General features: G+C 59.3%; 1 protein-coding gene and 1 non-coding gene across 2 annotated transcripts; both read left to right on the top strand.

Annotated features, from left to right (window-relative positions):
- The first annotated feature begins 720 nt into the window (after nucleotides 1-720).
- SSC5D (scavenger receptor cysteine rich family member with 5 domains) lies at nucleotides 721-20,966 on the top strand. The gene is given in 15 exon segments (XM_043435328.1): nucleotides 721-942; nucleotides 1,418-1,444; nucleotides 1,709-2,017; nucleotides 2,626-2,745; nucleotides 2,934-3,047; nucleotides 3,378-3,686; nucleotides 5,114-5,431; nucleotides 5,681-5,857; nucleotides 6,077-6,394; nucleotides 8,425-9,003; nucleotides 9,082-9,399; nucleotides 9,577-9,744; nucleotides 15,007-15,162; nucleotides 19,189-20,030; nucleotides 20,032-20,966. Coding segments are annotated over 15 exon segments (4,644 nt in total). The 5' UTR covers nucleotides 721-917; the 3' UTR covers nucleotides 20,896-20,966.
- On the top strand, nucleotides 17,708-17,814 carry LOC122421785. Its single transcript, XR_006263602.1, has one exon. It is a non-coding gene; the product is annotated as a U6 spliceosomal RNA (small nuclear RNA).
- Nucleotides 20,967-22,163: the final 1,197 nt, after the last annotated feature.

The raw sequence follows: 22,163 nt of genomic DNA on the forward strand, positions 1-22,163 counted from the left end.
CGTGCCCGTTTCTCTCTGATGCCTTTTCCAGTCTGCCTCCGCACCCCCCATTTCTGTCTGGCCCCTCCTTCACGAGCTTGACAGTAATTGTTTGGGGGTGGGGGGGAGTGTGCTGGACTGGGGGCAGGGGAGGCAATGAGCTCAGGCAGCCCAGCTCCCTGCCAGCCCTCTGACTCACGCTCCCCATTACCGAATTTTTTCCGCCTCACAGCTGCTTAGTGCAGAGAGAGAGAAAGAGTGCGTTCCTGTGTGTGTGCGTGTGTGTATGCAGTCTCCTTCCCCCACCCAAGTCTGATACTTGGCCCTCTCGACCCCTGACCCCAGTTTTCTCGGGAGACACCCAGGGGGCTGATGACTTCTGCCTGCAAATCCACCAGGGGGAATGGAGTCTCTCTGTCTCCTTTCCCAGTCCAGGAAGTCCTTCCTGGTGTCTGCCCACAAGCCCTCTTGCTGCACCAGGTCCCCAACCCCGGCAGCTGATGTGAGCCCACCCTCAAAGCCCTCTGCTTCTGGCACGCCACCCTGGTGGGATAGGAGAAGAGGCAGATGGGTGGGCGCTCCTGTTGGGATCCTCCCCTGCAGCCTGCCGCCCCCCAAGCCTCTCTGAGCGCAGCAGTCCTGGCCAGCCGGCTGTCTCCTGTGTGGGTGTCTGCAGTTGGACACCCTCCCTCCCGCCCGCCACCGCCCTCCTCCCCAGGCCTCAGCCGCTGGCCAGCCCCCTCCCCGCCCCGCTCCTGTCCCCTGCTGCCTCCTCGGCAGCCTTTCTTCCTCCTGCAGAGCGTCCAGCCCCCGCCTGCTCCTCCCCGGGTCCAGGGCGCCTCCGGCAGGCGCTCCCCTCCCTCCTGCGTCGGCCGTCCCCTCCTCCCTGCTCCTGCTCCCGTCTGCTTCCACCCTGTCCCCACCCTGACTCTGCAAACATGAGGGTCCTGGCCTGCCTCCTCGGTGAGTGACCCTTCCCCTCCTCCAGGGCTCAGGGGCCCAGGCCCGGCCCTCTGACCCCTGAGCTGACCCACTGCAAAGCCTCTGAGTTCCAGGGCCCCATCCCTGTTGCTTGGTGCGGGGCGAGGGGGGTGGGGGGCGGGCACAGGACATCTGGCCGCCTCTGATTCTCCAGGGACCCGACCTCAGGCACTCTGGGTCCCACCCTCTCAGGAGACCCCAGGACTTCCTCTCCCCTCCATGAGCCCTGACCCTGCAGGGGGGGGTTCACCCATCATTCACCTTTAGCCAGGCCCCCAGGGGGGAGCGCCAAGGGCCTGGCCTCCTGCCCAGACCTGAGGCCTCCGGGCTCCGCCCATCCCAAGGACCTGAGCCTTGGCCAGGCGCTGGGCCCGAGTCGTCCTTCCCGGCGGCAGGGTTTCTGGTTCAGAGGCGCGAGGAGGACCTCACTGCCTCACTCCTCCAACCTCCCTTCCAGTGACTCTGATGGGGACCCAGGCTGTTGGTAAGTGGCTCCAAACATTTCTCCCGTCGGCTCGCTCAGCTCCAGGCCCTCCCCATGCCTGGCCCAGGCTCACCCTCCCTTGGACCCTGGCCACCCGCATGTGCCCACGACCCCCACAGCACTTCCGCAGGACCACGCAGTCACCCAGCCTCCTGCTTCCTAAGGGGCTCCTGGTCACGCCCCTGCAGGACAGCCCCCAGCCCCTGTCCTCCCAGCCGGCCCCGGGGTCTCCAGGGTGTCACAGCCTCTCCTCTGTCCCCGCAGAGCGGCTGCGTCTGGCTGACGGGCCCCACGGGTGCGCCGGCCGCCTGGAGGTGTGGCATGGCGGGCGCTGGGGCACCGTGTGTGATGATGGCTGGGACCTGCGGGACGCCGCCGTGGCCTGCCGGGAGCTGGGCTGCGGGGGCGCGCTGGCAGCCCCTGGGGGCGCCTTCTTTGGGGAGGGCGCAGGGCCCGTGTGGCTGAGTGAACTGGCCTGCCGGGGCGGGGAGCGGCAGCTGGGCCTCTGCCCCCACCGGGGCTGGAAGGCCCACATCTGCTCACACGAGGAGGACGCGGGGGTCGTCTGTGCAGGTAAGGGATCCTCAACCTCCTCAATGCCCAGGGACCCTCAGCCCAGTAAGTCTGAGCATCCAGAAGTCCAGACACCCTATCCCTGCCTCACTCAGAGCCTGCCCTGTCCATAGCACTGGGGTGTTGGACGGCAGGGATATCGAAGAACATCCTCCAAAATATTTGGAAGGAACTTTGAGACTGATAAAGCCGGCAGCTCTGTAAAGGACAACTATGAGTTTATCATGAACTCACACGAGGAGCTCATACAGACAGAATTTGGATCAGGCAGATGGCGAGCCAGAGTTATTTATTTGCACGTGTGCTTCCCACCACCTAAAGAGGTGCAGGAAGACTTACAGGGGCCAGAGCTGGTCTGCACAGACTGGAACTGGGGATTGTCCCTCCCCTCAGGGGGTCTCCTGACTATTATTCTTCATGGGCCACTTATCAACTGTGTCAGCAAAAACCATCTGTTTTCACAGAGAAGAAGGCAAGGGTAAAAACTGATAGGGAACCTACTTGGCTTGGGTGAAACGCAGCCACGCCGGGTGGGGTGGGGCAGCCCAGGCCTGAGATGGGCCCACAGGAGGGAGCGTGCCCTCCAGCCACACGCTGCTGTCCCCAAGGCCAGCGTGGGACGGACTCCAGGGACCGTGACGAGCCACCTTCAGTCCTGGACGGGGACCCCTGGCCGGGGCTGGCAGGGGAGCTGAGCCCCAGCTCTGAGGAGCCCCCGGTGACGCCTGGTGAGCCCCCGCCCATGCTCTGTCTCCTGCTTTGGCCGTGAGGGAGAAGGGACAGAGGCCCGACTCCTCCACCCTCCCCGGGGCCCCCGCAACGCCCCCTTCAGACCCTTGGGGGCTCTCAGGACTGACCTGCAGCCCCAGATTCAGCTCTCAACCGCCCCCCCCCCACTGTCCCCCTCCTCACCCAGCCCCCCGCCCAGCTGGGACCCCCCAGAGCGGCTCCCGGAAGAAGAGCCCCCGGCCACCCAAGCTGGCCAAGTCCACCAGGGCCCCAGTGCTGACTGCTGGAGCCCCCCGCCAGGGTAAGTCCGAGGCAGGCCTTCCGTCTGCAACAACTCCAGAAGGGGTCAGGCCAAACTGGGGACCCCCAGGTGCAGGGTAGGGGGTCACTGCGTCCCCAGGGATTCAGTCAGGCCCAGGATCCCCGCCTGGTCAGTAGAGCCGGGTGTCCACTCCCGGCAGGTCCCCAGGCCCCCTGCCCTGTCCAGACCGACTTTTTGCCACTGGCCGGCTGGCAGGCCGATCTCAGGCCCCTGACACCTCGGGGCCTCCGTCTTCCCAGACTGAAAACGAGGGTGTACCAGCCGCCTCCATGAGGCCCCTCACAGTGCCCCTTCCCGCCCGCCCCGCAGAGCGGCTGCGCCTGGTCTCCGGCCCCCATGGGTGCGCCGGCCGCCTGGAGGTGTGGCACGGCGGGCGCTGGGGCACCGTGTGCGATGACGGCTGGGACCTGCGCGACGCCGCCGTGGCCTGCCGGGAGCTGGGCTGCGGGGGTGCGCTGGCCGCCCCCGGGGGGGCCCGGTTCGGCCCGGGCGCGGGGCCCGTGTGGATGGACGACGTGGGGTGCGGAGGCGGAGAGCAGACCCTAAGAGACTGTCCCCGAAGCCCGTGGGGCCGGAGCAACTGCGACCACAGCGAGGACGCAGGACTAGTCTGCACCGGTACGTGCGCCGCCCGCGGGCCACGCCCCTCCCGCGGGCCACGCCCCCATACCACTCACCTAAAGGTGTCCAGCCCCCTTCCCTCCTTCCTCTCTTCCTTCTTCCCTCCCTCCTCCCTCCTCCCGACACCCACACTCATTCAGCCCCATGCACGTGGGCACTGACCCAGACCTCGCTCTCCTGACTTGGGAGCCCTCGCTCTGCAGGACGAGGACGAAGCCAGCAAAGGGCGCGCCGGCGCACAGATGTGGGGTGGGCAAGTTGAAGGACCCACTGGAGGCAGAGACATCCGCCCACCCACCCAGGCAGGGGGCTGCTGCTGCTGCTGCTAAGTCGCAGGGGCCAGGAAATGCTTCAGGGAGTGGGTGGGAACTGGGAGAGGGAGCTGAGAGCCGCTCTGAGCCGCACCCCCACCCACACTGCCCCACCCTTCCCAGATGGAGCAGAGGCTCCACCAGAGCATGACATCCGGCAGGCCGCACAGAGGAATGATGTGGGGGTCTGGCGTGGGGGGTGTGGTGGGGGTGGAGACCAGGGTGACACAGGTCGGGGGACCCGGAGCCGTGAGGTTGGTCCCTCTGAGGGCTGTACCGTGGGGGCTGAGCTGTGTCCTCTGAAGCCTGGAAGGTCAGCCCAGGCTCCCCAGGGCGGTTAAGCTCTGGCGGGAAGTTGTGAACCCCATCGAGGGGCCGGGAGCTTGGTGTCTTACCTCCATCTCTGCTCCTCGGGGTGGGCCTTGCGGGAGCTCTGCACATGCAGCCGGGTGATGCAGGCCAGGGGTGTGGCACCCTGTCTGGTCTGTCCCCTTTAGACACCGACTGGGGGTTGGAGATGGACTCCACACTGTCCAGAGCCGGCCCTGCTCTCAGGCCACAAACACCTAACAGAAAGGCCCCCAAACCTCTAGCCTAGCTCTCAGCCCCACTGCTAGGGTGACAGGGGCGGGGTCTGCAGGCCTTTCGGGGGCAGGGGCTGCTGGCGTCTAGGGTGGAGCTGGGAGAGGCCGCCGGACATCCTACGTGCTGGGGACAGCGCCCGTGTCGGGGGAGCTGAGGCTGAGAAGCCCTGCCCTGCAGGCCTGGGGAAGGCAGCTGGGGCATGGGGACCTGCTTGGAAGGCGGGCCCTGGGCTCTCCCCTGGGGAGACAGGGACGTGCCGGGGGCGGTGGACGGAGCAGAGCAGTGAGAATTGGGGGGTCCTGTGTATCTTCCTGAGGTCCCCCCCCGCACCCCGTCCATCCAGATGGCCCGTCTCAAAGCCTCTTCCTCACTTGTGAGGGTGGAGGGTCTGCTCTGCAGCCCCATACCGGGTGTGGAGCAGGACCCACACGCGGCCTAGGCCCGCTCCCCCATCCTCGCCGCCGCAGTCCCTGCCTGTCCACTGCAGTCTCCCTCCTCTCTGCTCCCCCCCACCCCCCCAATGTCCAGGCCCGGCCCCCCGGCTGCGTCTGGCCGACGGGCCCCACGGGTGCGCCGGCCGCCTGGAGGTGTGGCACGGCGGGCGCTGGGGCACCGTGTGTGACGACGGCTGGGACCTGCGGGACGCCGCCGTGGCCTGCCGGGAGCTGGGCTGCGGGGGCGCGCTGGCCGCCCCTGGGGGCGCCTTCTTCGGGGAGGGCGCGGGGCCCATCCTGCTGGATGACCTGCGCTGTCGGGGGAACGAGACGGCTTTGCGGTTCTGTCCAGCGCGGCCCTGGGGCCAGCATGACTGTCACCACCGGGAGGACGCCGGGGCCGTGTGTGACGGTGAGGGCAGCCCCGGGGAGAGGCCAGGGAGGGAGGTCTGGGGGGCTTCACCCAGAGGGGCGAGAGCTGGGGGCACTGTGTGTCTTTGGAAGGTTCTCCCAGGTGTCTGCACTCCTTCTGTCCAGGTGGCCCGCCTGCCCCGTTCATGCTCACCTGTGAATCCCCCCCATGGTGGTCCTGGGCTGGTGGTCGGGGAACCGCCCGCCACAAGCAGGGGCTGGTGGTCACCTCTCCCCTCCCGCGCCCCAGGTATGCCTCTCGGGTACGCCCCTCCCACGGCCCCAGCAGCGGGCAGCAACAGCTCGGGGCCCAGGGGGGCCGCATCCAGGCCCCCGCCCCCCACGGCGAGCCAGGCCCAGGGGACGCCTGGCGTCTCAGCTCTGCCCGCCCTCCCGACCGCCCTTCAGGAGCCTGGGCCGGACGCCGGTGAGCCCCCGTCCTCCCCTGAACCCCAAGTGTGGGGCTGAGCGTAGGTTTCCTGCCCTCCCCCTCCCGCAGCCCCCCGGGTGCCCCCTCCCTGCTCAGAGGACAGAGGGGAGGAGAGCACAGAGCGTCTGGGCCAGCTGGGGTCTCCTTCTGGGTGAATGCATGGAGGGAAGACGGAGGATGGCCTGCCTCGAATTCTCTGTGTCCCCCCCACTCCAGGGTCCCCCCAGCTGCGCCTGGTGGCGGGGCCCAGCAGGTGCTCGGGCCGGCTGGAGGTGTGGCATGCCGGACGCTGGGGGACCGTGTGTGACGATGGCTGGGACCTGCGCGACGCGGCCGTGGTCTGCCGGGAGCTGGGCTGTGGGGGGCCGCGGCAACCGGACCCCACCGCTGGCCGCTTCGGCTGGGGTGCTGGCCCCATCTGGCTGGATGACGTGAGGTGTGCAGGGACCGAGGCTGCCCTCGCAGACTGCCCCGCCGCTCCCTGGGGGAAACACAACTGTGCCCACAATGAGGACGTTGGAGTCACCTGCGCGGGTGAGGAGGCCTTGCCGTATGCTGGCCCCTGGAGGGCTTCTTGGAGGATGAAATGGGAACTGACGCTGGCACTAACGTTGACTGAGTGCCTGCCTCCTAACCCCTGCCTGGGGAGGGCTGTTTTCACACAAGTGACCCCATTCACACCTCAGGATAAGTCCAAACTGATGGACGTTATGCCCACGTGAGGGACTTCCCAGGAGGTGCGGTGGTAAAGAATCCACCTGCCAATGCAGGAGATGCCGTTCCATCCCTGGGTTGGGAAGATCCTCTGGAGAAGGAAATGGCAGCCCACTCCAGTATTCTTGCCAGGGAAATCCCATGGATAGAGGAGCCTGGTGGGCTGCAGTCCATGGGGTTGCAAACATTCAGACACAGCTGAGCAACTGAGTGTGTGCGTGCGCACACACATACACACATGCACACACACCAGTTTTACTGATGAAGATATTAGTGTCAGTTGCTTGGTTGTCTTCAACTCTTTGCAACCTCATGGACTGTAGCCCACCAGGCTCCTCTGTCCGTGGGATTCTCCAGGCAAGAATACTGGAGTGGGTTGCCATGCACTCCTCCAAGGGATCTTCCCAACCCAGGGAGGGAACCCAGGTCTCCCACATTGCTGGCAGACTCTCTACCATCAGCAGGGAAGCCTGGTGATGATACTGCAGCACAGACAGGTTGAGTAACTTGCCCAAGGTCACACAGCAACTAAGCGGCACAGCTGGGGTCCTTCCTCCTCTCCTTCCTACCAAGAATCACGGGGTCTCCCTCCTGGAGGGGAGCTGTGTCCTCCCTGAGATGAAAGGAAGCAGGCACAGGGGCACCGAGAGGTGGCGAGAAGCCGGTGTGGTGGAGGGCCAGCTGAAGCGAGCTCAGCCTTGGCCTGTGCTCTCTCACGCGCCCTTGTTTCATCCAGCGGCAGACTCTGAGCCAGGTCCCGAGGACTCAGAGCACTAGGAATGCAGCCCTGGCCTCAGAGAGGCCTGGGGCTTACTGAGGGACAGAGACACGAGCCCGTGTGATACGTTGTCACTCGGGAGGTTCTCCAAGACCACCCTCAGGTTCCACAGTTTTCTAGAAAGGTTCACAATGGTCAGAGAAGCTGTCAGACTCAGGAGCAGGGTTTCCTGCAGTGGAAGGGCCCAGATTCACATCACAAGGGAGGAGGCAGCTGGGGCGGGGTACGGGAGAGACCCTTGTGAAGCCTCCTCTCCCAGGGGAGGGGTGCAGACAGCACTTAATCCGCCCCCCTCTCCGGCAAAAACACGTGATCATGCACGTGACGTGTTGCCAGCCAGGGATGCTCTCCCAGCCGGAGGCAGAGTGTTTTCAGGAGCTGGATCCCCCCATGTGGCTGGTGGCCCACGGGCGCTCATGAGCCACACTGTTAGCAGAGATGACCTGGGTGGTCCTGGGCCCCCAGGCGAGCAACACACTCCAACCAGGCAGGACGATTCCAGGGCTGGGAGGGACCCCCTGCCTCCAGCAGCCGGGGGTGAAGGGCCAGACTGACCCTCGTCCTGCACCACTCACCCTCAGCATCACCCGTGGCATCTGCCACTTTCCCTGTGCTACCCAGAAAGATGTTGGGTGAGCCGTGGAGGCTGAGAGCACAAAGCTGGGGCGCTTTCCCTCTTTCCCTCTCCTCTCCAAGGCCCCGGGGGCCACAGAAGGGTTTTGAGCTGGGGAGTGACCTGGTGCCACGCTGGAGGGGTGGTGACCAGTCAGCAGGTACAGGAGAAGGGCAGCGGCGAGGTAGATAGGATGGGTCAGAGTGAGGGGGCGAAGGTGGGCAGGCAGCTCAGGACCGCAAGTGCTCAGAGGCAGGATGGGGCCGCTGTGGCCATGGAGTGCCCCAGGCCCAGCACAGGGCCTGGCTCATAGGAAACACTCGAATGCCACCTGTGGTGAGGCTGAGTGCTTGGGAACTCGGTGGCCGCCTGCAGGGGGAGACAGGAGAAGGCGGGGCCTGGCCAGGGACCTCACGGTGTCTGCTGTCTCCCCTGCCGCCTCCCCCCCCGCATCTCCAGGAACCCCCGGCCTGGACTCCATCTCAGACCCCTTCAGTTGGAGCTGGATCCCCAGCCTGGGCAGAGACCCAGATGCCTGGCTCCCAGGGGAGCTGGCCACCAAGCCCTCTGCAAGGCGGACCTCCAGCGTCCCCGAGAAAACCACCACCAAGGCCCCAGGGAAGATGCCCAAGAGCACCAAGAAGTGGGTGACTAAGAACGCAAAGAGACCGACCACTCAGCCCCTAGCGATGCCAACCACTAAGCACTCCAGGGTCCCGGGCACCCAGAGTCCCCCAGAACTGACTTCACGGACCACCACCACCAGCACCCCAGCCATGGGGGCCTCCCAAAGACCCACTTCCGAGTTTACCACCAGGCTGACCACGGAGGCCCCCCACAGGCTGACCTCGCACACCACCGTGACTCGGACTTCTCGAGCCCCCCGGGAACGGACCTCTAAGACTGTGGGGACACCCACCACCCAGGGCCCCCGATTAGTGACCTCCGAGGCCACCGTGGAGCCATCCGCTGAGCTCCCAGGACAAGGTTCTCCAGAGTCATCCACAGACCCGGCCCCCTCCCCCACCAGCGCAGCAGGTGAGTAGAGGAATGAGAAGGGTGAGGCTGGCCCCTGGGGACCCTCTCTGACCCCTCCTGATCTGGGTCTCCCACCAGCAGGCCCGTTCCGGGTTCGTCTGGCGGATGGGCCCAACCGGTGTGCCGGGCGGCTGGAGGTGTGGCATGCCGGACGCTGGGGGACGGTCTGTGATGACGGCTGGGACCTGCGGGACGGCATGGTGGCCTGCTGGGAGCTGGGTTGCGGGAGGATCCGGCCTCGAGTGGGCAAAACCCACTACGGCCCCGGCACCGGGCCCATCTGGCTGGACGACGTGGGCTGCAAGGGCAGCGAATCCTCGCTGAGCGACTGCCCCGCCCGGGCGTGGGGACAGCACAACTGCGACCACGAGGAGGATGTGGGGCTCACCTGCACTGGTACGGGGGGCGGGGTGCGGGGCGGGGGACGTCACCTGCACTGGTACGGGGGGCGGGGCGCGGAGCGGGGCGCAGGACCCCGAGTGGCGCCAGGAGATCCCGGCAAGGACCTCAGGAGAAGCAGCGGCAAGGACTCCTGAGTCGGCTCGGGCTCTCCCCTCCCCTCTTCCTCCCCAGGCTACGCAGACGAGGAGGACTATCCCCCCTGGACCTGGGACCCCACCTCGGGGGAGGACCTGGCCAAGGGGACCACTGCTGCAGGGGTGCCCGGACACACCCTCTCCCGGGAAACAACGGGGAGCTCAGGGGCCCCCGCCCCAGCAACGAGGCGCCTTCCGAGCACAGGTGAGGGGCAGGCATGGGGTGGGGAGGGGCGTCTCCCTGCCGGGCTTCCTGAAAGACCCTCCTGAATGAGCTGACCCGGGTCTCCGAGACCGCAGGCAGGTTTTCCTCGGCTCCAGAGATGCTAAGAACTTTCCCTCCCTGGGCTTGTGTGTAACTGTCCTACAAGAACCTAGAAGGCGAGATCCCTTCCTCTGCCCCGCCCTGAGTCTCAGAATCAAGCCAGGCTCAGCAGAGCCCGGCCCCCAGTCCTCCTGCAGACCTTCTGGGGCCTCCGGGAATCAGCCTTGATGTCAAAGCCCGTGTCCCTGGAGCCAGAGCCTCCGCAGAAGTTCCCCAGTCCCCACACGGAGGCACACGCCGTCACCACGCCGCCGCCCCACCCCAGCCCCTCAAGCCTCTTCTCCCAGCGCATGCTCTGGGCTGGGCGGGGCTGAGGCTCGGAGGCGGGCTGGGGGGGCCCCCACAGCTCCAGGCCCCGCTGCCCCATGGCCTCTGTCTCCCTGTGGCCTGTTTTCCTTCTTCCATCTGTGTGGTCACACTCGGGGCCTTGACCGGCTCAGATGGTGCCTATTTCTCTCCTCTCTCCTGTGTGTGTGTGTGTGTGTGTGTGTGTGTGTGTGTGTGTGTGTGTGTGGTCACACTCGGGGCCTTGACCGGCTCAGATGGTGCCTATTTCTCTCCTCTCTCCTGTGTGTGTGTGTGTGTGTGTGTGTGTGTGTGTGGTCACACTCGGGGCCTTGACCGGCTCAGATGGTGCCTATTTCTCTCCTCTCTCCTGTGTGTGTGTGTGTGTGTGTGTCTGTGTGTGTGTGTGTGTCTGTGAGAGAGAGAGATCTGTTCCATTCTGCTCAGTCTCTCTTGATCCCTCTCTGCTCCTCTTTCTCACTTTTTTTCAACTTCTCACCCTCCGCACCTCGATCACTCTTTTTTCTTTTTCACCGACCATGTCTCTTTCTCGTCACCTTTCTCATTTTCTTTCCTCATCAAGTTCATGTCCCACCATTTCTGTTTCTCTCCGCCCTCCCCCACCTCGGTCAGCTTCTCTTTATCCCCGCCCCGGCGTCTGGCTCTTTCCTTCCATTCCTCACTGCCCGCCCTCCCGGCTCTGTCTCTCCCTCTATTTCTCGGCCAGTCTCTCCTCACGTCTCCTGTGTCCTCCCCCTCCTCCTGTCATTTTCAGCGTCTCACGCTCAGCTTCTCTGTTCCTCACCCTGCTTTCTGCGGTCAGTTTTATCTTCTCAGCTCCGTGTCTGTCTTCCTCCTCTCCTCTGTCTCCCCCTCCTCGTCTCTATCGCTCATCGGCCTCTCACCATTTTTCTCACCTTTTCTCTCCTTGTCAAGGCCATGCTTCATCACTCCTGTCTCTCCCAGTTTCTCTCTCTCTCCCCCGCCTTCCTTTCTCTTTCACTCCACGCCCAGCCTCCTCGCTGTTTCCCATCCGACCCCGCGGCCCGCGGCCGCTTCTCCCCTCTTCCCTCCTCCGTCTCCTCGTCCTTCTCGCCGACCCTCCGTCCCTCCGCTTCCCACGGGCCGGCTGCCTCGCCCGGCTCTCCCGGCCCCTCCCCTCCCCTAGGTGTCGCGTGCTTTGCTCGCTCCGCGCGGGATCCCGCCTTTTTCGCGCGTTCAGCAGGCATGCGCACTCCGCATGCCTCGGTGAGAGAGGCGGGGCCTCGGCTGCAGGGGCGGGGGAGGGTGAACGTCAATGGCCCAGCGCCATGTGACGTCACAGGCGCTGGTACGCCTCCTGATTGGCCAGCTGGCCCACGCCCGCGGCTATAAAAGCATGAAGCGTGTTATAGTTGCCCCTGCCGCCCGGGTCGGTCTTCTGCTTAGGTGTCGTGCTTCCGCCGGAGGGACGGGGCGGGGGCGCTTAGCCGGCCTTGGGGCCGCCGAGATTTGGGCTCGGGGGCACTGGACTCGTGACTTAGGGCTCAGTTTCCAGCGGTGATGCTCTTCCGTGCCGTGTGGCCAGGATTCCAGAGCCTTCGGTCTCTGCAGCCGGGCACGGCCTCCCCGTCTCGTCGCGCCCCCTCGCGGCGGAGACGGTCGGAGGCTGGACACCCGCAGCTTTGAGGGCGGCCGTGCCCGGGCCTCTGAGAGCGCGCCTGTTCGTGGTGGGGGAGAGGGGGTGTGTGAGCACAGATAAGTACGAAACTAGGCACTGCGCGATGGAAATCCCGGGGGTCACATGTGCAACCTTAGTACTGGGAAGAGGGGCAGGGTTGGGTGGGGAGAGGTGGAAACAACAGACAGAAATTCTGCCCTTATTAGCAAGGGGGCCTTGGAAAAAAATGACTCCGCTTCATTGAGCCGCAATTCCTTACTTCGGTAAAAACAAAGCCGCAGCTCCAGGGTCCCTGGAAAGAGTCAAGGACAGTGCCAGGAACACATGCCATTAACTGGGTGACATAAGTCCTGAATCCCATGGGTAGAGAAGCCTGGCGGGCTACAGTCCATGGGGTCACAAAGAGTCGAACGCAACTGAGCGACTAACACTTTCACTCTTTCAGAGGTCCTGGTGTTGCCCTTGTGTTTCAGGTGGGAGGGAGGGGAATGAGGCTCGGGGAAGTTGAACTCAGGAGCTGCGGCTGAGATCCATTTTAAACGATTTCGCACACAGTTTGCTTGTTGTACTGGGGAATTACTGAAGTCATTACAAGTGTGAATTCTGGAGTCTGGCTGCCAGGGTTCCAGCTGCGACTACACTGGAATTAGGACAAGGGGTTGGGTGACCTCAGGTCCCAATTCAACGAGCAAAATGTGTGTGAAATCACTTAAAACCGCAATGCACTGCTTGTTAGAGTTATTTACCGTAAATGAACAACAGCTGTAGAGTCCCAGGGACACAGCGATTATTTCTAGTAGAGCAGTGGGGAAAAGCTCACAGTGGAGATGGCATCCTTTCCACCAGAAGACCGCATGAGGAAGGGGCTTCTCTGAGCAGCGATGACGGGAGCTGAGACATTGCTTGTTGAGGACATGTCATCTCCACTAGACTTTTAGCTGTCTCAGGTTTAGCTATGTCAGCTTCTATTGTTGCCATAACACCACCACACATTTGGGGTTTAAGACAACACAAGCTTATTATTTTGCAGTTCTAGAGGTTAGAAGCCCTGCTGGGGTCGTTCACTAGTTGAAATCAAAGATGGCAGGGCTGTATACCTTCTGAGGCTGAAGGGAAAGATTGTTCCCTGTGCCTTTTCTAGCTTCTAGAGTCTCCCGTATTCTTTGGTGCACTGCCCCCTCCTCCATCTTCAAAGTCAGCAATGTTGCGTCTCTGTGGTCCTTTTTTAATCTTTATATATTTGTCACTACAGTGAGGATTTGTGTGTGTGTTAGTCACTCAGTTGTGTCCAACTCTTTGTGACCCCATGGACTAGGGGGACCCCATAGCCCACTAGGCTCCTCTTGCCTGGAGTGGGTTGCCATTCCCTTACTCCAGGGAATGTTCCCGACCTAGGGATTGAACCCATGTCTCCTGCACTGGAAGGCAGATTCTTTACCACTGAGCCACCAGGGAAACCCACGGCTGGGATAGATTCTCTAAGAATAAGGATTTGTGTGATAGATTGGGTCCCCTTGGGTTAATATAGGATAAACCCTTCATTTCAAGGACTGGACCATTAGTCAGTTTGCAAAGTCTTTGCCATGAAAGGTAACATATTCACAGGTTCTAAGGGTTAGAGCTTGGCCATCTTTGGGGAACATTAGTCTGTCTTCCATGGGATCTGTGTTGAATGGATGAATGAACAAACAATTGCAAGTTTGCCGTGTAGGTCTAGAGAGAGTGCACAGGAGGTGAAGATGGAAGCTTATGAAGGTTGAATTCTCTTTCCATTTCATTTGAAGCAACATTTCTTGAGGCTTCCTGGATGATGGAGTTTGAAGACACAGGCATTAGTTCATGCCTCAGATGATTGCTGTGTGGCAGGCATGAGTCCCAACCCCTCGGAACATGGATGGACCGAGAAAGAGAGGGGAAAGGGGTGTGTGTGAAGAATTGTCATTTAAAATGGAATGGTCAAGAGATGACTTACTAGGGAAATGCCAGTTAAGTGACAGGCTCAAGAGGCCGGGGGCACTCCCCTGCTGGTCCAGCGGTTTAGACTTGGCGCTGCCAACACAGGGGGCAAGGGTTCAGTCCCTGGTTAGGCAACTTAAATCCCACCTGCCATGCAGTGCAGTCAAAAATAAATAAAATGAAAGGAAAAAGGAGAAAAAGAAGGGGAAAGCCATGCAAATACTTGGTTGGAGAGTGTTCCGTAAAGTGCAGTCAGCATGCACGTGCAGAGGCCATGAGGTGGGAGTGTGCTCAGCTGGTTGGAGACACAGCAGTGAGGTCGGTGGGGCAGAAGTGGAGTTCTTGGTAGGGGTGGCGGCAGGGGGTGAGGTCTGTGGTCCATTGTAAAGATGTCAGCTGTGATGGGGAACCTGGAGAGGGAGCTAAAGGTGCTTTCTGGGCAGAGGGGTCAGCATGTGCAAAGACCCTGTGGTGGGGTCTTGAGAGAAGAGCAAGGATCCCAGCCTGGCTGGAGCAGAGTGAGCCAGGCGGGGGGCGGGGGAGGTGACCAGGGGTGAGGCCAGCCTCGGGCTTTATTTCTATCTGCCCCCACAGGGAAAGAGGTCTCCATTCAGAACCAGGTAGGCCTACTGGATCTGAAGCCCAGTGTTGCCCCTTAGCTGTGTGACCTTAGGAAAATTCCTTGCCTTCTCTGGGCTTCAGGTTGGTCATCTGTAGGGAACCTGCAACTTCTTTGCCCACCAGCTCCCCACGAGCTTGCCAAAAATTAACATGTCTTTCAGCGGCAAGGATGTGGGATAAAGGCGGGCCTGAGGATCTGCACCCACTTGTGAGGGCAGCTGGACAATGTCTAGAGAGATGGATGCTGCTCTGGTGGCTCAGTGGTGAAGAATCTGCCTGCCAGTGCCACCTGTGCCACGGCGTCCTCTGTGCTGCGGGGCAGACTCCTACCAGGGAAGCCCTGCAGGTCCCCTTTTTTCAGTGTATGTTTTAATGAAAAAAATCAAATCGATCACAGACTAATGAACCACGAACGAGCATGCAGCCATTTCTTAGAACACATTTTGAGAACACACAGACCCAGGGAGCATGCCTGCCCTTGGTGGGTTGACATTTTAACAGGAAAAGTAGTTCCTATTTGTGTTCTTCTTGACGGAGTCCTCCTAAAAGCTGGCATCCTGGGAAGAAAGCCTCAGAACACAGAGACAGGGATTACTCGGTTCTCTCTATTATCTCTCAAGGTGACAAGGATTGTCGTGAGCCTTCCCAGACGGGGGACACACCTTCAGGAGGAATCCCGGCCAAGGAGACCCCCACTGCAGCCACACCTGGCCCCCCTGGCACCACCAGGAGCTCAGGCCACCCCTCTCTAGCTCCCAGGCTCCGTGGGGACACAGGTGAGGCATGTGGCAGGGTGTTTGTGGGGTGGGCTGGAGAGGTGGTGGAGAAGGGAATGGCAACCCACTCCAGTATTCTTGCCTGGGAAATCCCATGGACAGAGGGGCCCCGAGGGCTACAGTCCACGAGGTCATAAAGATTCGAACACGACTCAGCAGCTAAACAGCAACAACAGAATGGAGAGGTGGATTGCAGATTTCCCAGTGGTGACCCAGCTCTCACCCCAGAAAGACCAGGCAGAAATATATCCTGAATATATTTCTATCGACACCAGTAGTCTTCAGCTGGGATAACTAGCAAGACGTGAAGGCATTTCAGGTTGTCACGGCTGGGAGCGGGGAGGCTAGTGGTCCCTGGTGGGTGGGGGCCAGGCTGCTGTACACACCCTCCAGCGCACAAGGAACCCCCCACCACAGAGAACCAGCCAGCCCCACATGGCGACAGGGCCGAAGTGGAGAAACCCGCACCTGTATCATGTTCGTCACTCTGACAAATCAACCAAAGAATGACAGGAAATCCTGTAAGAGAATGGGGGGAAAGGCACAAACAGGCGATTTGCAGACTAGGAAGCCCAAATGCCCAGCATGTATGTCTGGAAATGCTCACGCTCATAATGAGTCAGAAAATCCAAATGAAAACTGACAAGTGTGGGAAAAAAGTGGAAAGGTCGATAATACCAAGTGTGGGTGTGGGTGTGGGGAGACAGGTATCCCCACTGGATAGAGCAATCAATAAAAGCAACCTAGAGCTGTTCAGTGAAATTAAATATGATTATACATTACCATCCAGCAACCCTGCTCCTAGATCTGTTTGTTGTTGTCGTTCAGACACTAAGTCGTGTCTGACTCTTTGTGACCCCATGGACTGCAGCATGCCAGTTCTCCCGGTCTTTCACTATCTCCTGGAGTTTGCTCAAACTGATGTTCATTGAGTCAGTGATGCCATCCAACCATCTCATCCTCTGTCACCCCCTTCTCTTGCCTTCAGTCTTTCCTAGCATCAGGGTCTTTTCCAATGGGTCGGCTCTTTGCATCCAGAGAAATTCTTTCACAGGCTTACAAAGGAATATGTGTGAGGATGTATTAGGGAATGGGAGGCAAGTTAAGTGTCCAAGAGAAGGGTAAGGAAGAAGAGAAATGGTTACACCTGATGGAATTCTATGCAGTGGCTAAAGCAATGGCAGGCTGTATACACAGCAACATGCATAGGTACTAACAACATAATACTGAGAAGTTCAGAAACAATGAGATGTCCAGCAGAATGTTATTTGCAGAAATTAAAAGCACAAACCCTAAAATATACATACACTTTTATATTAACATGAAAACATCTATGCATTCTATATTGTTTAAGACCACACATGAAACACATTAGACTGGAGGTTCCTATGGGAGAAGATGAGGGGAAAAAATAAAACAAGAGGAGACATTGCAGGAACTATTGATGACAATGTACAAGGGAGTATGATTGGCTTAACTCTCTGTTCCTTGGGTCTAAAAAATTAAGCCAATACCTCTCTGGGTATCTGAGCCCCTGTGAACACAAACCAAGCTGAGATTCTTGAAATGATAACCAGAAACAGTTAACATTTATGGAGCAATATACCATATGTCACGCACTATTCTGTGCACTTTATGTGTATTAGTCTTTAACATTTATATATGTTAATCCTTGTAGCAGCCACACGAGGCCTAATGAGTGATGTAGGTGCTATAATTGTGCCCATTTCACAGATGAGAGAAACTGAGGCACAGATATCAATGCCTATGGCAATATAAGTAATGATGAGAATGCTTATTACCTGCTTGGCATTGCATAAGTGCTCTGTGCATGCACAGGCTCTCTGAACCCTCATGGTTATAGGGGAGATACATGGATCGTCTGTGGTTTACAGAAGGGGAAGAAACTGAGATTCAAGGCAGTTAAGTCATTTGTCCACAGTTACCCAGCTAGGAAGCAGCGGATCTGGGGTCTAAATCCAGGTGGCCTGGCTGGAGGCCAAGCCCTTTACTTAACTGTTCCTCTGACCCTGCAGGGGGACATGATGCACCTCAGGGACCCTGCAGAAAAGTGGAATTCAGTCAAGCTGTGCTATTCAATATGGTAGCTACCAACACAGGCAGCTGTTTAAGTTAATCAAAAACTTGAAAAAGGAAGGACCTACTGTTTAGCACATGATACTATACTCACTATTTTGTAACAACCTACACGAGAAAATCGGGGCTTCCCTGGTGGCTCAGACTATAAAGAATCTGCCTGCAATGCAGGAGACCCAGGTTTGATCCCTGGGTTGGGAAGATCCCCTGGAGAAGTGAATGGTTAACCACTCCAGTATTCTTGCCTGGAGAATTCCATGGACAGAGGAGGCTTGCAGGGTACAGTCCATGAGGTCGCAAAGAGTCGGACATGACTAAGCGACAAACACTGTATGAGAAAATAATCTGAAAAAGAATATATATTTATCGATGACTGAATCACTTTTCTGTACACCTGAAACTAATGCAACATTGTAAGTCAACTATACTTTAATTAAAAAAACTTACAGTGCTTGCTTCCACAGCACATATACTAAAGTTGGAACCATACAGAGAAGATGAGCATGGCTCCTGTGCAAGGATGACATGCAAATTTGTGAAGTATTCCATACTTTTTTGTTGTTTAAAAAAACTTACAAAAAGAATTTACAAAATTTACAAAAAGAAATCCATTCAAAGTAAAAAAAAAAAAAAAAGTTGAGAACTTCCCTGGTGATGTAGTGGATGAGAATTCACTTGCCAATGCAGGGGACATGGGTTTGATCCCTAGTCCAGAAAGATTCCACACGTTGCAGAGCAACTAAGCCTGTGCGCAACAACTATGGAAGTCAGCACTCTAGATCCCGAGAGCCACATGTACTGAAGCCCAGGTGCCCTGGAGCCTGTGCTCCCCAACAAGAGAAGCCCGCACAAAGCAACGAAGACCCAGTGCAGCCAAAATAAAAATGTTAAAAATTGAAAAAGGAAACATTTGGTTCCTTAGTTGAACGACATTTCAAGTCCTCAGAAGCCACAGGTGACCAGCGGCTACCATACTGGCCAGCACAGAACATTCCCACCGCTGAGAAAGTGACACTTACTGGCCCCGACTCTGGATGCAAAGGACTTGGGCTCAGACCTTGTCTTATAACCTTCAAACTGTGTCAGTGTGTGACCTCAGGCAAATTACTTGCCCTCTTGGCCTGATTTCCTTCATCTGTCACAAGAGGTTAAAAATCACATTTGCCTGGAAGAGGGGAAGGTTTCTCCTATTCAGGCCTAAAATTTGGGGGCATTCCAAGCATTTTGTAATGAAGATAAAATCTTAATACCATAGGTTAAAAAAATAGAAACGAATGCAAAAACAATCCACGATGAAGTAAATAAAATTTTAACTTAAGTCGGATCCGACCTACCTCACCAGGATCTGACAGCCAATTACAGGGGGGATTCCAGTGAGGTAGTCCGGATCCTGCCTTGAATTAAAATTTTGACTTTTTGTTCATTGTGGATCTTTCGCATTAATTTTGATTGTTTAAAAATAGGGCAAAAAGATACTGGTCTTGATTACTTGATTCCGACCTCTCCTACATTCCCTCCGAGCACCTCCCATGCCCTTCGCCTCTTTATCTCCCTTCACCCCATCTCTGCCCTTCCGCCCCCTCTTGCATCCCACACCCCCGGCCTGCATTCCCCTGGCTCCCTCCCGCATCCTCCCACACCCGCTGCGCACATCTGCCCCCAACCATCCTGCATCCCGGGGTACCCCTCCGCGTCCCCCTCTCCCCGCGCGCCCATCCCCGCATCCTCCAGAGGAGAGGACGCCAGGTGGCGCTTGGAGACATCCGAGCATTCGGGGAGGTGGGGCACTAGGGCCGGGTGAAGTCTGCCGGCGACCCGTGACGTCACAAGGCCCCGCGCCTCCCCATTGGCCGTACCGTCTGGAGGGCGGGGCGCGCCGCGAGGTGGGCGGGGCGGCCTGACCTCGGCCGTCTGTCTTTCCTCCGCCAGGCTCCCCGAGGAGACCGTGGCCAGAGCGCCGGCTGCGGCCCACGACGGCCAGGACCGCGCCCGCCGCCCCTTCACCAGCCTCCTCCGATGCGCCGGGGTCCGCCGGCCCTCCGCTAACGTCCGCCTCCGCACCGCTGCTCACCCGCACGGCGGCCTCAACGCCGGAGGCTACCCCTGACGCGCCCTCCGCGGTGCCGCCCAGCCCGGCCGCGGCCTCTCGGGGGAGCATCCACCGCACCTCGACGAGCCCCAGCCTTACCGGGCCCTCCCCTGACGCCGCCGCCGCTCCCGCGCCGACCTCTGGGCTTTCGCCCACCCCACCGCCCACCGCGCCCAAGGAGCTCACCTCAGACCCCTCTGCACCGGCGGCGGCGACCCGCCTCTCCCCTACCTCAGGGCTGACCCCGGAGCTGGACAGAGCCCCAGGCCGGGGCATGTCTCCCCAGCCCAGCGCAGTTCCAGAACCTTCCAGTTCCCCAGACCGCTCCACAGGGCCTCACCCCACCACGGCCCCGTACTCCACCGTGACCTCTCACCCCACCACGGCCCCATACTCCACCATGACCTCTCACCCCGCAGCGACCTCTCACCCCACCACGGCTCCGTACTTCACCATGACCTCTCACCCCGCAGCGACCTCTCACCCCACTACCACCCTTTACCCCACAACGACCCCTCGCGCCACCACGAGCCCTCACCCCACCACGATCCCTTATCCCACCACGACCCCTCACCCTACAGTGACCTCTCACCCCACTACTGCCCTTTACCCCACCACAACCCCTCACGCCACCACGACCCCTTATCCCACCACCACTCCCCAGTCTATCTCAACCCCTCACGCCAGTCACAACCTTTCACCCCATCATGACCCCTCACCCCGCCACCACCCCTCATGCCGCCACAACCCCTCACCCCACCACGACCGCTCACCCCATCACCACCCCTTACCCTGCCACAAGCCCTCACCTGACTACCACTGCTTACCGCGCCATGACACCTGACCTCACCTCAGCCCCTGTGGTTACTGCCAAGTCCGTTCTAACTTCCTTGGAAACAGAACCTCTGTCTCCCTCTCCAGTGAAGCCCAGCCTGCACCCCCAGTTGAACTTCACGGGGCCCCATCACCCCTCCACATCTCCAGCCTCGGAGTCTAGCCTGTCTCCCGCCCCAAGCATGGATATACTGTCCACTGAGAACTTCAAACCAGCCACAAGCCAGAGCCCCCAAGTAACCTCTCCACCTACCCAGACTCCACACTCAGCCCCTGACCCCACTGTGACCCCTGTGGGGTCATCTGGGGACCATCTGACTCCTATGGCCCACCCCTTGGATCAGCCGCCCCCTGACCACCTCTCCCTTGGGCCAGCTCCCAGTCCGAGCTCAGGCCCTCTGGGCCCGTGTGAGGTCCCAGTGCCACCTGTGAGGGTCATGGCTTGCGAGCCGCCTGCCCTGGTAGAGCTGGTGGCCGCTGTGAGGGACGTGGGCAGCCAGCTGCAGAGGCTGAACCAGGCCCTGGAGCGAGATCAACAGGAGCGCCGAGCCCTGGGACTGGGCTTGACCCAGCTGGTGGAGGCCGCCCAGGGTCTGGGGCAGCTGGGTGAGTTTGTGAAGAGACTGGCAGAGGTGGCCTGGCCCCCCACCACACCTGTCCCAACCACTACCACCCCTGAGTGGGAAGAGAGGCCTCTGCGGGGAGATGTGTGACCATATGGGAGGGACTTAAGCCACTCCCAGACAACAACAACAACAAAGGAAAACCAAAGTATCTACTTAAACACGAAGTGTGAATGATGTTTCTGGGGCACTGGGGGAGGTGGAATCACAAGACGATCTGTTTGTGAATGCCTCAGGCACCACACGAGGTGATGAAGGTGACCGTAATGGTGATGATGGTCATGAAGGCAGTGGTGACAGCTATCCTGAAGGTAATGATCGTCATGGTGATATTTATGGTGGCAATGACGGTCATGAAGATGATGGCGATAGCTGTTGTGACGGTGATGTGATGACGATGATGGAAGCGGTCATGGGGATGATGCTGGTGAGGGTGAAGACGATCGTGGTGGTGACGGTGGTGATGATTATTATGGTGATAACGAGGGTGCTGAAGGTGATCACGGTGGCGGTGACGGTCTTGAAGGTCACAATGATGACTCATGATGGTGACGAATGATGGAAGTGACAATGGTCGTGATGAGGATAGTGGAGGTGATGGTGGTAATCACGATGGCAATGACGATGGCGATGATGAAGCCCCACGTGGGCAGAAATCTTTGTTCACAGACGTATGTCCAGCTCTTAGAATGGAGCCTGACACAACATGCCCCCTCCATTAATACCTTCTGAATGACTGAACTCATCGTCATAGTAATAATGACTAATGTTCTCCAGGCGCTTCCTACGGGTAAGGCTCTGTGCGGAGGGCTTTGCACGCATGATGTCATTGTATCTTCATGAACAGCCTCTGAGGAGGGTACTGTTTCCACAGCTCGGCAGGGAGTGGGTGAGCTCTGGAGCCTAAATGCCTGAGTTTGAGCCCTTGCGGGACTGACCCTGAGTCAGTTACTGCTTGGTCTGAGTTTCCCCGTCTCTTAAAGGGGGATAGTAACAATACACAGCCTGTGGGGCTGCTGTGATGATTACCTGATAGATTAGTGCCTATGCGAGAGTGCTTTGCACAGGGCCTGCCTCTTGACACCTACTCTCCATGTGATCGTTATTACCAAATTGTCCCCACTTTATAGGTCAGGGCACTGAGGCACAGAGACGTTTGGTCCTGTGCCCTGATCACTCAGGGAGTGTGCAGTAGGCTCGTGACTAGAACCCAGGCCCGTCTGACCCAGGGCCCTTGCTCACAAGGTGTTAAGTGCCCCCAGTCAGCTCACCCTGGCTTCAAGGCCATGTGCTGGCTGTGGGGCCTCCGGAAGTTAACTTCCGTTCTCGAGTCTCTGTTTCCCCATCTGTCCAAGGGG

The sequence above is a fragment of the Cervus canadensis genome, chromosome 18, assembly GCF_019320065.1.
Source record: "Cervus canadensis isolate Bull #8, Minnesota chromosome 18, ASM1932006v1, whole genome shotgun sequence".
NCBI classification, from domain to species: domain Eukaryota; kingdom Metazoa; phylum Chordata; class Mammalia; order Artiodactyla; family Cervidae; genus Cervus; species Cervus canadensis.